This window comes from Vigna angularis, chromosome 7, assembly GCF_016808095.1.
Source record: "Vigna angularis cultivar LongXiaoDou No.4 chromosome 7, ASM1680809v1, whole genome shotgun sequence".
Lineage (NCBI taxonomy): Eukaryota > Viridiplantae > Streptophyta > Magnoliopsida > Fabales > Fabaceae > Vigna > Vigna angularis.
In genome coordinates this window covers 29,422,396-29,439,472 of record NC_068976.1, presented here as the reverse complement: position 1 = coordinate 29,439,472, position 17,077 = coordinate 29,422,396, and the positions used below count along the sequence as shown (strand labels likewise).

The window sequence follows — 17,077 nt, the reverse complement described above, 5'->3', positions numbered from 1 at the left end:
AAAATAACTAGCTATAAAAGCTCAATCTATGGCCTTTAAAAGTTAAAAATTGTTTAGTTTTTCTAAAACTATAAATTTGAAGTGACATTTTTTTTTTAAAAGTGAAGTGGATCGATCGTGTACCTAAAACAATAGACAATGTTATTAATTTGATATATTACATTAATTATTTTTTATAATTTATATATATATCTTGCTTTTGATATGATGTTGTAATGATTAGAGGTAGTAAAAAGTATATTAATGTTTGATTGAAAAGATATTTTATAATTAAGTATGTCCACAAACAATATTATATATTATGAAATATTATATTAAATGAAGCATGGTTGATGTGTTATGCATGTATGTATGTATGTATGAAAGCATGCATGGATGTATGGTGTTTAACTGTTAGGGGGTGAAGATTTGAGGAGCTCACATTCGTAGCCACAAGTAAAACAAAAGGACAGAAATAAGCATTGGAAAGCAAAAGGCATAGTTTTTTTTGGTTGCGTTACTTATTTTAAATATGCTATGCTATGTTCGTCACCAGGGGTATTAATATGAGACACTGTCCCTAACATTGTATACATAACACGAACACGCCCTCTGCAATTTTCGCCTTCTTCTCTCTCACTTTTTTCTCAAACCCTATTCACCGAACAACGCAATTTTTTTTTTCAAGTTAACGTTCGGAGTAAGGTTCTTGCGACGATGGGCAAGGCTTGCGAGCTTTGCAATAACCAAGCTTCCCTCTATTGTCCCGCCGATTCCGCATTTCTCTGCGGCGACTGCGACACCGCCGTGCACGCCGCCAACTTCCTCGTCGCTCGCCACTTCCGTCGCCGTATCTGCGCCAAATGCAATCGTTCCACCGGAATCTACATCGCCGGCGCCACCTTTCCATCCACCTGCACCTCTTGCTCGCCGGAGAAGGCTCTTTCCGACGACGGCGATTCTCTCCCTTCGTCCTCCACCTGCGTCTCGAGTTCCGAGTCCTGCGCCACGAAGAAGATTAAGGCGACGCGCGGCGCGGCGGGGAAGAAAAGGAGGAGGAGTTTTTCGAGTTCGGTGACCGGCGACGCGTCTCGGGAAGCGAAGAAGCAACGGGAGAAGGTCGGATCGGTGGAGCAGGAGGAGGTGTTCGCAAAATGGAGCAGAGAGATAGGTTTAGGGTTCGGAATAGGAGAGAACGGTAACCGCGTGGCGTCGCACGCTCTGAGCGTGTGCCTCGGAAAGTGGAATTTGCTTCCGTTCAGGGTGGCCGCGGCGACGTCGTTTTGGCTGGGCCTGAGATTTTGTGGGGACAGAAGTGTGGCCACGTGGCAGAATCTGGTGAGGTTGGAGAAAATCTCCGGAGTGCCAGCTAAGCTGATTCTGGCCGCACATGCAAACCTCGCACGTGTCTTGACGCTACCCCGCGATTTGCACGAGGGATGGGGCGAGTCATAGCCAATACATGGAATTGTATGTTGTAATCCTACGATTAACCAAAGTGTGGATTTGTTTTCAATTTTCTTTTCCGTTTTCGCATTTAGGGTTAGAACACTACAAATATCTTCATTATTAATGTGTTTACCAATGTGTATCAATTGGATGAATCAACCCATTCCCAAATTTCTTCATAACAAAACATTATACTTTTGTTCATGTTCAAGTCTTTAAATTTCTGATTAAGGTTAATAATATTCGACCTGATTCATAATCTTAATCCAAAATTTTCTTTTGGCTAAACAGAAAATGGATGTTTGAGAAGAAAGGCAAATGCGTGAGACCACATGATTGTTGTAAATAAAATGAATGGTGATGGAGGCACGTGTCTGAGTGAGTTAGTAAAAAGAAAAAGCGGCAATGGTAGGTGCCACTTGTTATCGAAAGGGCAATATCTGAATTGTGGAAGAAATTTGATGTTTGGTTTTGTCAAGGTTATTGATTCGGTTCTGAACAGGAACCAACAACCATAATTGATGATGTTGTATCACTGAGACAGTAACTAGGAGTAGCGAGTTTGAAAACCACACGTCTGCTACGTTTCTGGTTTTGGTCCCAGCTGGTAATAATGCACGTCAACAACCAGTGAAAAACAAGCGGTTAAAAAAAGCCTCAATCAAATATATGTATGTGAGGTCTAAACGTGCTTCTCAAAAGTGCCACATGAGCTGGGTCTATGAGTAGCAAAGCACTTCGTTGTGGTTGCAGTTTAAAGTTATTATTGCAAGAATCCTACTACCAAGAGAGAGAAGCAGTTGTTTTTTTATTGTTGTTGTTGCGTTTTTAGATTCTTTCTGCTCCAATGGGCTTCATTATGTCTAAACCACATGTTTCCCTTACTTTTAATTTAAATTCATAACATTGGTTTTGTTGTCATGGCTCATTCTTAGCCATTATTTCATTTCCTTAAAATATTCATCAACTAATGGCTATAAGCTTTCCATGTTTTTAATTGTTTAATTATAAGACAGGTTTTTAAGAAACTTAAGAGACCATGCTACTGTCTGTCATTTCTCCAAAATCATCTTTAGAGTCAATAGATAAAAGGTTAAATTATCCAAAATCATCCTTATATTTTATTCTACTTTCCATTTAAACCAATCAATCTTTGAAATGGTGTATATCAACCATATATCAAAATCTGCTAATAATTATAAAAATTTATTCGTAAATTAAAATTACTAATGATTTATCGGTCGTAAAAACTTTATCAATAAATCTTATCGACATCAGTAAATATATATTTGTAATTGTCGAAAATTTTTATCTGTGGATAAAAATGTATTGATAAATATCATGATTTGATCTTTTTCTTTCTCTTTTTTTCTTTTTATTTTCTTCTTCTTTCTTTCCTCCTTCACCATCATCGCGGTTGTGTCTATTGTTACATTCACTTTTTTTTCTTTTTTTTCTTTTTCTCATGCATTATTGTCATCGTCTCGACCTCCTTAAATATTGTCGCTGTCATTATCATCATCTTTTCTTTCTGTTTCTCCTATTCATCTTCTTCTTTCTTCTAATCATCCTTCTTCTTCTCTATCTAATTAATTTATAAAAAAATATTTTATTGTATTTGACGATAAAATTGGTGCTTGTTTTATTTATGAATTTATAAACAAAATTATCGACAAACTTTAAACAATACAATTTTGAATTTTTTTTTTAAAAAACTAGTTATTGACAAGCTTAACAATGAATTTTAGAAAAAATAAAATTATTGATCGATTTATTATTGGATTTTTTTTAAAAATAAATAAATTATTAACGGATTAAAAAAATCAATTACTGATAGATTTTATCAGATAGTTAAAATTCAAAACAAAAAAATTGGTGTACTTAATAAAAATATTTGTTGATAATAAACATTTAGATTATTGATGAATTTTACAAATGAATTCATTATTGATAAATATTTTAATTAGTAATAAAAATTCTAATTTATAGATAGATGCATTATCAATAAAAATATCTATTGGTAATTAAAATTTTAAAATCTATTAATAATATCTGTTGATAAATTTAGTTTTGTCAACAAAATTTTTATCTTAATACAATTTTATTAATAATTAATATTTTATGGTAGTGCGTATAGAGATACTACTAGACTTAGATGATAGAAACAAAATATAAAAAAAAAGAAAACTAAGAACTTACAAGGAGAATTTTTACGAAAATTACAATGATGAAGAATGCCTATAAAAAATAAACAATGATAAAAAATGAAACATAAAGTGCTAACTAAAGGAAGAAAAATTAACTAAGCCAATAATTAGTGTTTTAGATATTTTAATATGGAAATTTCTATTTAGACCACGACTGTTCAATTTCATAAATTATTTCTAATATAATTAAGAGATCTTTTTTGTATATCGATGCAAAATATATAGTGTTCCTATCTTTGATTAACTTTTTAATAATAATATAATATAATATATATTATATATAATAATAATAATAATAGTAATGATAATAATAATGGTAATAGAAAACTGAAATGTAGTAACTTATCAATGTGAAGCAACTAAATTATTCAGGGTGAAAACTGTTTAAGAGGTTAAAAGCTTTTTCTTTAAGGGGAATAGGTTAAACACTAAAACAAAATTATATCGGGTGATTTTGTTTTTATTAATAAGGACATTTTTTTTTTCTTAAATTTAAGAGTATTCATAATCATTTATGCACACTATTATACTGAATTGAGTTAAATTCCTTGAGAGCCAATGATCAATAACCAATGGATTAATTTAGAAGAAGTGCATATTCATATTTAATTATAGAAGCGTTTATAATTTTAGAGAATCATTGAAATCTTAAGGTGCAATTATAAATTTCTTTCATAAATTGGCCTTAGTAATGTTACTACCTTTAATTTTTTATAAAATAATAATAATATATACATAGTTGTTTTTCTTAAATATAAGAAATATTAATTTCTTTTCAACAGACGTATTATCCTTACTATTTTTCTAGCGAAACTCGCAAACTTATTTTTAATTTTTCTTTAATTAATTCCTAAGGCATTCGATCACTTTCCATGCATGTAAAAACATCCGTATACCAATTAACATAAAAGTCACATTCATTTAATAGAAATATTCATTCATTAAATTAATAGTAAGGCCATTATTGTATAACTGCTACTAATTAAAGAAAAATGATAAACATACACATGCACTTATTCTATACCTCCATGTGTTATTTATTTAATTTTTTAGACTACAATACATTGATTAAGGTAGTGCAATGTTTTAATTAAATTAGAATAATTGTTGATTAAATTAATGTTTGAATTGTAATAGACATTAACACAAAAATAGTTATTTACGTTGCTTAATTTATGTTTAACAATGAAGAAGTTAACTAAAAAAACAATGTGATAATATTTTTGTAAATAAGTTGTAGCGAATACATAAATTTCTTCTTATATATCAAATTCAAGATTCTCTTTCTCATTTCCTAGTACACAAAAACAGTAAAAATGCTTTTGCAAGTTAGGATTTATTCTCCTATGACGAAATAGTGGTGATTTGGAAATTTATTTTTGTATTCTCGTTGGCTTTGTTTAACCGTTAAGGTTTGTTTGCTAATATTTACATTTGTATTTGTAACGTTGACTATTTATTGACGAACTTAGTCACAACTTTGCATCAATGTCCCATTGTTTTATTTGTAAAAATATGTTGTAGTGGTAATTTATTTTATTTTATTTTTATGATAATTAAAATCAAAATTGAACCCTAATTATCACATTGGTTCATTTCTACTACGAATAAAAAATATTATATTGAAATGGGTATTTTTGAACTTGTTTTAGTTTGTGCAAAATTAAAGGAAAAATTATTGATAAAATTGAGGAAGAATTAGTTGATAAAAAAGTCAAACTTAGAAAAAAGGTTGAGTAACTCAGAAAGAAGATTGAGTTGAATAGGTTCAAAGGTATCTAAGTTATAAGGATACTAAATACCCTTAAACTTGTACAACTTAATTTTCTTCCCGTGGTCCAACCTGTGTCTTAAGTTTGGTTTCTGGATTCACCAACTCTTCTTTAACTTTATCAAAACCCTTCATTTGAAATGTAACATGCTAAACTTAAACAAACTTAAAAACATTAATTTCATTATAGTTCGATGTGAATTTACGTTGGACACTACCAAATTCGACATAAATTAATTCGACATAAATTTACACTGTGTGTTTCCCCCCTAAATTTACATGTTTTGCAATAACGTAAGACAAAAAACTGGTCTAAAAATATCTAAAATATGTAAAAGGCCTTATTGTGTTAGTTACATTTAATATTGCATAACCATTAAAAAAGTTTATGAAATGTTTGTAATATCACCAACCTTGTAATAATATGAAGAATCTATATTTTGAAATCGAGACCAATTTTGATTAATTAAGGAAGTTAAAATAGTTGGTTAAATAATTCAAATTTACAATAATGATAAGATTATATGAATAAGAAGTTTAAATTTTGATAAATCATCAAGTTATCTTGTCTTATGCAAATTTTAGATAGTCTATTTTTTAACATTTATAATACATAAGATGCAAGATTCTTAAAGACAATATATTATAAGACAACATCAATACGAAATTATCAAAGTGTTGTGTAAAGTCTTTGGCCGGTTGACCATAAATTCCTATAAAAGCTCTAACACAATATATCTTGAAATTGGTCATATATATCACTACAAGAAAGGATATTTAAAAATATAGAAATTCTAAAGGGCAACAAGTTGAATTAATGTAGAAGAAATTATTTCAACTAAAATAATACTAAGTACTATAACTTTGTCATGCAACAAAAGATCAAAACACTAGTCTTATTCAAAATGCGTATATGAATATAGTTTCAATACATAATTTGTTGATGATTTTGTACGAGATATCAATGTTTTTTTGCTTGTGCGTTTGTCTTAAGCATACAAGTGCTAGATCATAAACATTTTACAGATAATTTGAAAAAGTGTTAGTTGCAAAAAAGTTCACTTTGTGAAACGTTCTCTTGGCCAAGAGTTGCATTTTATATCGTCTTTGAGGATTATCCATCCACCTTTAAAATTTTTTTTGTGATAAATATAAATGACAATTAAAGAATAATTGTAAAAGACATAAATTATTAGTGAAAAAAAAATATTTGTATTCTTTTATCTTAAGATATGCGAAAGGGGATAGATAAGAGAGTGGTGATGTATACGTGCTGTATTGTTGTAAGCTAAAAGTCCTAGTAAACATACTTGTAATAATGTATTAATTAGAGGAATCCCTTACATTTCAATTTGTAACCAGAAATGCACATAGTCTTGGGTGAACAAATATAATATTTCACTACAATCTTTTTTAGAAACTTTAGGACCGATTAATCACTATGATCTTGTAAAATATTTCAAAACTTTATTTAATCTCCTTCTAAAACTAATTTCATTTCAATTTAAATAACCAATTATATATATATATATATACATGAGTTTGCTAACTTATGTAACCTCTTAAAGTGTATCAAATTTTAGTTGACAAAAAAATTTCTATTCATAACAAAAGACATACTTTAAACACAATATGAGTATTTTAATAATTTTTATTTTTAATTCAAAATAAAAAAAAATTAGAAATTATTCAAATACTCTTACCCTTAAAACTTAGAATTCATAAGTATGAGACTCTTTTTGTCAACTAAAATATATCTCAATAGACATATTAAAGAGTACAGTTCGTCCAAGCATATGATATTTTAATATTATAATTATTATTTATGATGAGGTATCATTATGTTGTTATTAACTACTCTCTTATTATATACTTGTGATAAATATCATTTAAATGATAATATAAATCTATGGTTCATGTTGATTCTATAAATACAAATAATATTTCCTAAGAAATACTTACTTAGTAATCACTCGTACTTACTATTATATACATAAAAGATGTAAACTTTTTTATTAACTTGAGAGGAGAGTTTATTGCAAGTGAACCTTCTTCTTTTAAACAATAAAAAATTCAATTTCAATCATAAAAAACACTTGTCTATGGATCCACTCCCAAGATCTAATGAGATCAATATATTTGCATTTTTCATGTATATTGTATTCTATTAATACTTTTTAATTTTGTTTCATAGTATGCATCACTCCTTAAATTCATTTCTCTATTTTTTTTTACTTAAGGTGTTAATTTATAAGGTAATTCAAATTTTAATTTAAAACTTATATAGAATATTTTCATTATTTAGAGAATTTCAAATTTCATTAAAGAAGCAAAAGTTTAAAATTCTCCAGACCCTCTTATCTCGATTTTTTTTTCGTAATTTCTCTTTTATTTGACTGATGTAACATCGACCTGATTTTTACTAGAACATAGTTTACTTGACTAATTATATTGAAATGTTGTTAATTAAATGTAGTTTTTGGACTAATATGGTTGGCATAGTTGTTTCTTTTATAGATTGAGGTCATTTATCTTCCAATTCTCAAACAAAAATAGGTAGAATTTTCTTTTTCAACATCAATTATATTTTTAAATTGATGTCAAACACATTTATTTTCCGTTAACATCACTTGTTATTTTTAATTGGTGTTAGTTGAAATTGTTTATCGACTAATGTCAACCAAAATTATTATTTTTTATTAAAGTTACTTTTTTGCTAACATAAGTTGAAGTTATTTCTCAAACTATTTTTTTTCTTATATGTTAACTATTTTTTTTATTAGTAATAATAAAAATATTTTCCAATTTGAAGTTTCCATTCAACATTAATAGAGTTTGTTTTTGGTTTACATGGCTTACATTTTTCAATCAATATACCTAACATGCAAAACTATATATATATATATATATATATTTATATACATATATATATATATATATATGTATATATAAATATATATATATATATATATTCTTATATTAACTTTTTTTTATTGGTAACAATAAAACTGTTTTCTAATCTATGAAAGTTGGAGTTTTCACTCAATGTTAATGGTTGACATAGCTCAAATGCTTTTTCAATCAATATAAATTAAAGTTATTTTACAATTAAGGTTAATTAAAATTTTCAATCAATTATGTTAAAGTTAATTTTTTTTACAGATGTCACTTACATTTTTTGTTGACTTCTTTTACCGATATTTTTTAGTTAATGTGTAAATGAGTTCTTGTTGACATTGGTTTAAAAACCAATTAAAAACTTTCCACCAATAATATTAAAAAAAATATCATTGATGTAAAAAAACAAAATTGTGTCCATGATAAGTTTAAAGTAATTTCGACTTGAAAATATCTTATTGATCCCAATCAAAAAAATATTGTAAACCTTAATAGGAAAATAAACTCGGTCAATTAAAAAAAAATTCAACAATTAATATTTTTGAATTATTAAATATATTTTGATACTGAAATTAATTTACATATTTATTTGTAGTAAAAATGTTTTCTTTATATTCATCTATACTATAATAAAACTTAAAAGGAATTTATCCGTACACATTTTTTTTTCAGTTTTATTTGTAGTAACTATTTTTTTAATTTAAATAATTCCTTATAATGAAAAATCACTATTCAATTTTACCTTTTTAATAATTAATTTTTTAATTCAAATGATTATTCATATTACACAATAAAAAAATTTTATCTATGATAAAATTATAAAAATGATTTACTTTTATAATTACATTTTTATTAATATTTTTTTTCAATAATTAAAAATCATTTTGTAGTTTAACAAAACTTCTGTTATAATAAAATAAAAGTGGATACATAATAGCACTTGTGTTTCTACTAGTTATATATAAATGAGATTTGGTGTTCACAATTTTTTTTTCCATTTTATCCTTTAATAATTAACTGTTTTTAAATTAAAGTATTTACCTTATTAATTTTATTTTTAAATTTAATATTTTTATTTGACCATTTTTTAAATTTAACCTTTTTAAAATTAAAATAACTACCTATAATAAAAAAATTACCAACAAAATAAATAAAATCTATATACAATAAAATTAGAAAATTTATTTATAATTATAATTTTATTATTTGTTATCATCACAAAAAAAAATGAACACATGTATGCCATATGTTTTGACTAGTTCAATTAAAGAAAGGTTTAAACCTTTAGTTGTCCCAATTTATGTGAAGTTTTCCCATTTTGATCACCTTCTTATTAGAGTCCCCAATTGAGTCCTTATAAGTGGTAATTTGCATCAAATAAGCCCCTGCCGTTAAATTTCGTTAACGGGGTTAAGTTTTTGCACATGTGAGAGGATGATGTGTTTTTTTCTTGAAACGTGGCTTGTTCAGAGTTTAAACGTGACATTATTCGTTGAATTATTTTAAACGTAATAATATAAAATTAGGGAAATCTGAAATGGGATTTAGGGTTCAAAGAAATTGAATCTGGGATTAGAAATCTGAGAGGAGAGTGCATCCGAAGCTTGAGCGAAGTGTTTAGTGGAGAGGATACAGACTTGACTAGGGCTTTGGAGGTTCGTGATTGGAGTTTGGACGTCAAACGTGAAGTCGTTGTAGGTGTGCGTGAAGTGGAATTTACTGGAAGGTTAGTATGTGTACTTTACATAGATGTGAATTTAATATTCGGTTGTTTCTGTTGTTATCTAGGGATGTTTTTTGAATGTGGGGCTGGGGTTGTCTGAAAATGTGGTGTTTTCATATTGCAGTTGTGGTCCCCCATGTCCCCATGTCCCCCATCTTTAAACCTTTTGTTTGTTCTGTCATTATCACTTTAATAAGCGGTATTTTTTTGTCGTTTTAGGGTTATTTGTAGGTGTAGAATATTGTTCATTGTGTTGTGTGTGATGGATGATATAGAGGTTGTTATTCACCATGGGAGGAAATTCGTGAATGACGGGTGCCTAAAACATGAAGGGGAAAGTGAGACAATGTATTTTGATCCTGACTTATGGAGTTATTTTGTTGTAGTTAGTGTAGTGAAAAGTCTTGGGTACGACGATTTTAAGGATCTGTGGTTTTCTGTTGGATGTGGTCCTGTATTAGATGATAAGCTAGAACCATTGTGTGATGACGTAGGTGCCATGCATATGGTCAATTTAGCTCACTTAAATGGACAAGTTCATTTATATGTTGTGCACACTATCTCTCAACCTGATGTGATTCACATGATTGAATACAACGTTGATGAGGGAGGTGAGGAAGTTGTACCTTAGGTTAATGAGGGTGGTGAGGTTGCACAATTTACTGAGGGTGTAGATGATGGTTTGAGGCAAGTGTTGGATGAGGGGGTAGGTGGTGATGGTGAGAGGATAAAAGCACATAATTCAGATTACATAATTTAAAAGTCATTTTTGACTTACAAATTGCACTATCTAGAAATATTTTTTATTTCTAAAAATAAATTTGGAATTGTTAAAATAAAATGTAAACAAAAGTATAGAGCAATCTATGGTAAAATGTAATTCTTATTATAAAAGTTAAAATATTATGAATTTGAGGTTAAGATTTTATAACTAACTATTGTTGTGTATGTACGAGTACAATATTGTTGTATAATTGTAATTTATAATTAAAGTTTTGAGTCATATATTGTATTAAAATTAAATGTGTATACCCAGACCTTCTTTGTTAAACTAAAATATAAACATATTGTGCATTATGGATCCTGTACAAAATAAATAGAACACGAAGTTAATATTAAAATTTTTCAATCGAAGCACCTGTAGATATGTAGATATACACAACTTAAAACAGGAATATAGAAAAGTTATTGACCATATGAAATATTAAGTGTTTCACTACAATCTTTTTTAGAAACTTTAGGACCGGTTAATCACTATGATCTTGTAAAATATTTCAAAACTTTATTTAATCCCCTTCTAAAACTAATTTCATTTCAATTTAAATAACCAATTATATATATATATATATATATATATATATATATATATATATATATATATATATATATATATATATATATATATGAGTTTGCTAACTTATGTAACCTCTTAAAGAGTATTAAATTTTAGTTGACAAAAAAATTTCTATTCATAAAAAAAGACATACTTTAAACACAGTAGGAGTATTTTAATAATTTTTATTTTTAATTCAAACTAAAAAAGAATTAGAAATTATTCAAATATTCTTAATCTTAAAATACTCTTAACCTTAAAACTTAGAATCCATAATGTATGAGACTATTTTTGTCAACTAAAATATATCTCAATAGACATATTAAAGAGTACAGTTCGTCCAAGCATATGATGTTTTAATATTATAATTATTATTTATGATGAGGTATCATTATGTTGTTATTAACTACTCTCTTATTATATACTTGTGATAAATATCATTTAAATGATAATATAAATCTATGGTTCATGTTGATTCTATAAATACAAATAGTATTTCCTAAGAAATACTTACTTAGTAATCACTCGTATTTACTATTATATACATAAAAGATCTAAACTCTCTTATTGACTTGAGAGGAGAGTTTATTGCAAGTAAATATTCTTCTTTTAAACAACAAAAAAATCAATTTCAATCATAAAAAACACTTGTCTATGGATCCACTCTCAAGATCTAATGAGATCAATATATTTGCATTTTTCATGTATATTGTATTCTATTAATACTTTTTAATTTTGTTTCACAGTATGCATCACTCCTTAAATTCATTTCTCTATTTTTTTTTACTTAAGGTGTTAATTTATAAGGTAATTCAAATTTTAATTTAAAACTTATATAGAATATTTTCATTATTTAGAGAATTTCAAATTTCATTAAAGAAGCAAAAGTTTAAAATTCTCCAGACCCTCTTATCTCAATTTATTTATTTTTTCGTAATTTCTCTTTTATTTTACTGATGTAACATCGACCTGATTTTTACTAGAACATAGTTTACTTGACTAATTATATTGAAATATTGTTAATTAAATGTTGTTAATCTATGATAAAATTATAAAAATGATTTACTTTTATAATTACATTTTTATTAATATTTTTTTTCAATAATTAAAAATCATTTTGTAGTTTAACAAAACTTCTGTTATAATAAAATAAAAGTGGATACATAATAGCACTTGTGTTTCTACTAGTTATATATATATGAGATTTGGTGTTCACAATTTTTTTTTTCCATTTTATCCTTTAATAATTAACTGTTTTTAAATTAAAGTATTTACCTTATTAATTGTATTTTTAAATTTAATATTTTTATTTGACCATTTTTTAAATTTAACCTTTTTAAAATTAAAATAACTACCTATAATAAAAAAATTACCAACAAAATAAATAAAATCTATATACAATAAAATTAGAAAAATTATTTATAATTATAATTTTATTATTTGTTATCATCACAAAAAAAAATGAACGCATGTGTGCCATATGATTTGACTAGTTCAATTAAAGAAATTAAAATGTAATAAATTTAATTTATTTTACCAAAATAAAAAAGTTTAAAAAAAATGAAACTAAATTCAACCCATTTAATTTTTCTCTAAAAATGAAGAAATTTCCTATAGGAACACAAGGTGGGTTTGGTGTTCATGATTTTTAAACTGTTTAAAATAGAAAAGAAAGATAGCAAGTGATTTATACAATTCATATACTATGCTCTAAGAGAGTGATTACTTCAATTGTTACTCTGTGAGAACAAAGGGATAAACTACAAATGACCCACCAAGCCAATCCTAGAAAAATTCATGAAAAAAAGTTACCAAAATGAGCAAAATTACATCTTAACAAAGAAAACTGTTCTGGGTATAGAGAAATGGAATCAAACTCAGCTTTCAGCAGACACAATCTTGAATCTTCTGTTCCAAACTCTGAGGACTAAATAGCAGCAGCAAGTTTCAATGTCTGATTCAGTTAGCATGATGGATATAAAAGGATCCAATTTCAAAGTGGTTTTGGCAACACAACATTCCATTTTTTCACCACCTTTCAAAGGCTTTGCACTGGTTTAGTCTGAATTTTCTTGTGTTCACAATTTCAGCTAGCAGAATCTTAAGCTTGATGCCAAATGGCCCTGGCTTTACAACATCAACATTACCAGATTCTGAGCACAAGAACTCTTCTTCTTGTTCTTCTTCCTCAGATTCTGAAACCGCTGTGGTCTTATTTGTTTCTGAGTTTGAACACCACTCTCCTTGAACCAGCCCATTGGATGATCTGTTAAGGATCAAATCATCAATTTTCTCGAGAACCACATCACCTTCGCCAAATGGACGAGCAAATGCAGCACCAGTTTCCAGCATTGTATCATAATGTGACATATCAAGAAATTGGGATTCAGATGGATCAGTGTCCCAAAGACTGTACATTAGATTATTGTCCACAGTGGTGTTTTGGAACTCTTTGGAGTTGCACAACACTGTGTGGAAATATGATTCCACAGGGTAAGCCACATTGGTGAAGAACATTAGAAGTTTTCTTGGTAAATTGTCCCACCCTGTGACACAGTACTCCATGAAGGCTCTTGTAAGAACCATCCAGGGTGAGCCTATTAATTGAAAAAAGACATGAATAAGAAACCAATGACTGAAAATAGTACTTTTTCTTTATTAAAATTCAATTATCAGACTCTGTTTGAAGGTGAACTCACCTCGAAATAGCTTAAAAGCATCTGGGGTATCTCTTGATTCCACAGCAAAGAAAAGTGGACTATTCTTTTCATAATGCAAACTTTGGTCTACCACAATTTGATTAATGTCTCGTTGCCTGCATCATCAGGTCATCGACCATTTTATAAACCTATTAGACGAATGGTGGTGATATTTGAAAAGGCCAATTTTTTACACAGATAGCACAGATAGCACAGTATCATTTTCTTTTACCAAAATAACATACTGTAGGTTTTATTTATCTAGATAGCAAACCTTTTTCAGAATTTGATTTTTGAAAAACTGAATTCTGAACATATATTTGATGTTTCTGTTAAAAAAAGCAAGCTAATGTAAAATTATGTTCTGAACTAGCACAGTAAAAACCTGCTATCTGAGTAAATAAAGCCTACATTATGCTATTTTGGTAAAAAGAAATTGACAGTGTGCTATCTGTGTAAAAAAAATCTTGAAAAGGCTTGTTTCTTCATTCTCTGATACCATACCAACATGAAAGGTTGAACACATTTTGATTAAGATCATAATCTACACCTTTTTGAGTGAAAATGATGAATAAATTAAGAAAGAAACCCTGGTGTCTTGCATCTTTTTGACAGCAACAATTGTGAATTGTGATTAGATGATTTCTTTATTGAAGTCAGATAATGTATGGCTCTTCACTATATACATAACAAATAAAGGTAACTGCTAGACTACTTCTTTATGTTAGCAGTTAATGTTATCACTATGATTATTTGATTAAAATTTTACTCTTATTATATGCATATAGTTAAGGAAATATGCTAGACCTTAATTTGCAGACTACTTACTCGTTCCGAATTGTCTTGTTAGTGTAATGAATGAAGTTGACATATCTTGGCAAGAATGTGAAAGCATGAAGGATATCTGCACAGAAATAAATAAAACATGGTTGATTTGCTATCCCATTGAAGGCACATTGATAGAGATCTCAGGCTCTAAAATCAGTGTTTAATGCCTTGGTTATTACAGTTTATGAAACACTAAGTACTATGTAGGTGTTAAGAAGAAGATCATGAGAAATTGCATATGCTAAATCATTGCAGCATCTTTGATGGATCATTTTCTTTCTAGATCTCAACATAACCACGCAAACCAAGAAAAGGGCAATTCTAATATTTCTTGCAATCAGTTTTTTTTTTTTGCTTGGTTGGAGCTATTGAATTAAGAGTCCTCTAACATTTCAGATTGACCTGAATTTGGAATCCAAGTCATGATGCATACTATTAACAGCAAGAAAACTTCAGAATGCAAGTTTTTATAGTATGTAAAAAATTTGCATCATTGACACTTACCATCCTGAGTCATGAGAGGATAATCTGAAGCACTTAATGTGATGAACCAGTCCCAATCTGAGTTCAGTTTAAGCAGCAATGCAGCAGCATGCAGAGGAGCTGAGAGAGCAGAAGATCCCATCCTATTTATGGCATAACTTTTCCCAATGACATTCACATTTCCAAATTCCTCAAACACCTTAATTGACTTAATTGAAATGGCTAAATCCATTCTTTCAGACTCAGAGGAACAATCATCAAGCTGAAGCAGGTACTGGTTTCTTGGATGGTACACAGCCTTCAACAGCCTCAGCATCTTCTTAGTATCTCCTTCGGTGCCAAGAATCCAATATGCAAGCACAGGAGGGTACCCTTTTCCTTTTGATACAACATGCTTAGGATTGAAGTGCCTTAACTCAGACACTGTGGCATGAGAAACATTTGCAGTATTCAATCTTGAAACTGTTCCATACAACACCAGACACACAACAAAAATCAGAAGATACAGACGGTAATCTAATCCCCTACATGGAAATTTGGATGTTCTCATTGGAGTGGTTGTAATTGGATGTAAAAAAGGTTCTAGAAAGATTAAAATTCAGATAAACTTGGCTGCCATGAAGAAGTTCATCTATTGCGAAAACAGATTATCCTGCAGCAACAAAATTTGCCTTTGATCTGACTTTGATCTGGGGATCTGATGCATGGATGAAGTCTCCAAATGCTAAAGAATCTCAGAAAGTGCAAAAATGGGAGATAGAAACTAAGGTACATCAGAGAAAAAAATGCTTTTGTGTATAAAAACATCATATATTACTTTTTTTTTTTGCATTATTGCAGCATTTTGTTTATAAACTCATCTTAAAAAGTGAGAGAAGTAAGGTGATAAATCAGTGTAGAAGGTGTGATTGTGATTGAGAATGGAAAAAGGTGAAGGATGTTGAAACTTGTACCTAACGTTTGAAAACTTGAACTGGAAGGAAACAAAAAGCATGGTTGCAACAGATTTGAAAGCTTATTATGACCCTTTCCGAAAACAATAAACTTTCTGTTGGTTGAATAAATTAGTGAAAATGGTATGTGATGAGAGGGAGTTTGCATGAACAATCCTTTCCCTAATAAAATGGCAGTGAAATTCATGAAATGCCTCTTGTTAGAACATCAAGTTCACCTTTAAAAAAAGATTCAAGAAGAAAATGTTCAACTCTACTCTTTTTTTGATTGATTCTTACAGTGAAAAACATTAAAATTTTTATATTTCAATCATCATTGACATCTTTGTTTTTATTGTAATTTATAGGAATTATAATATATTATTGCCTGTATTTATTTGGATATATATATATATATATATATTTATTTATTTATATATTTATATATATACCAACGTCACATAAGAAACAGAATTCAGTTGATTGGTTTCTATGATATATTGCTTTTGTTGTATAAGAAAACATATATTATTATTTTTTTCATTATTACGGCATTTGTTTTGTAAATTTATTGCAGTATCTTACAACCTTGAGGTTTCAAATGTTTTATTGGTCTTGAAAACTTTAAGGAGCTAGTTATAATTTTTCTTATGTTGGAAGGAGATTTAGTAAACTAGAAATACTTTATTATAATATCTCTTAACGAAAAGACATGATGAAGATGTCTCGGTTTATAAAGGGTAATGTAACACATAATATTTTTATAATATTTTCA

The 17,077-nt window shown here is 28.4% G+C and overlaps 2 protein-coding genes across 2 annotated transcripts; one reads left to right on the top strand and one right to left on the bottom strand.

The window, feature by feature from the left end:
* Positions 1-516: 516 nt before the first annotated feature.
* On the top strand, positions 517-2,349 carry LOC108337519 (B-box zinc finger protein 32). Its single transcript, XM_017574066.2, has 2 exons — positions 517-1,449; positions 1,720-2,349. The coding sequence occupies exon 1, from the start codon at positions 697-699 to the stop codon at positions 1,432-1,434; it is 738 nt and encodes a 245-aa protein (XP_017429555.1). The 5' UTR covers positions 517-696; the 3' UTR covers positions 1,435-1,449; positions 1,720-2,349.
* A 10,643-nt stretch (positions 2,350-12,992) lies between these two features.
* Positions 12,993-16,229, bottom strand: LOC108337342 (beta-glucuronosyltransferase GlcAT14C). The gene is made up of 4 exons (XM_017573844.2): positions 15,392-16,229; positions 14,888-14,963; positions 14,060-14,175; positions 12,993-13,957 (listed from the first exon to the last, which is right to left on the bottom strand). Exons 1-4 carry the CDS (start codon positions 15,918-15,920, stop codon positions 13,389-13,391), a joined length of 1,290 nt encoding a protein of 429 aa, XP_017429333.1. The 5' UTR covers positions 15,921-16,229; the 3' UTR covers positions 12,993-13,388.
* Between the last annotated feature and the right edge of the window lie 848 nt (positions 16,230-17,077).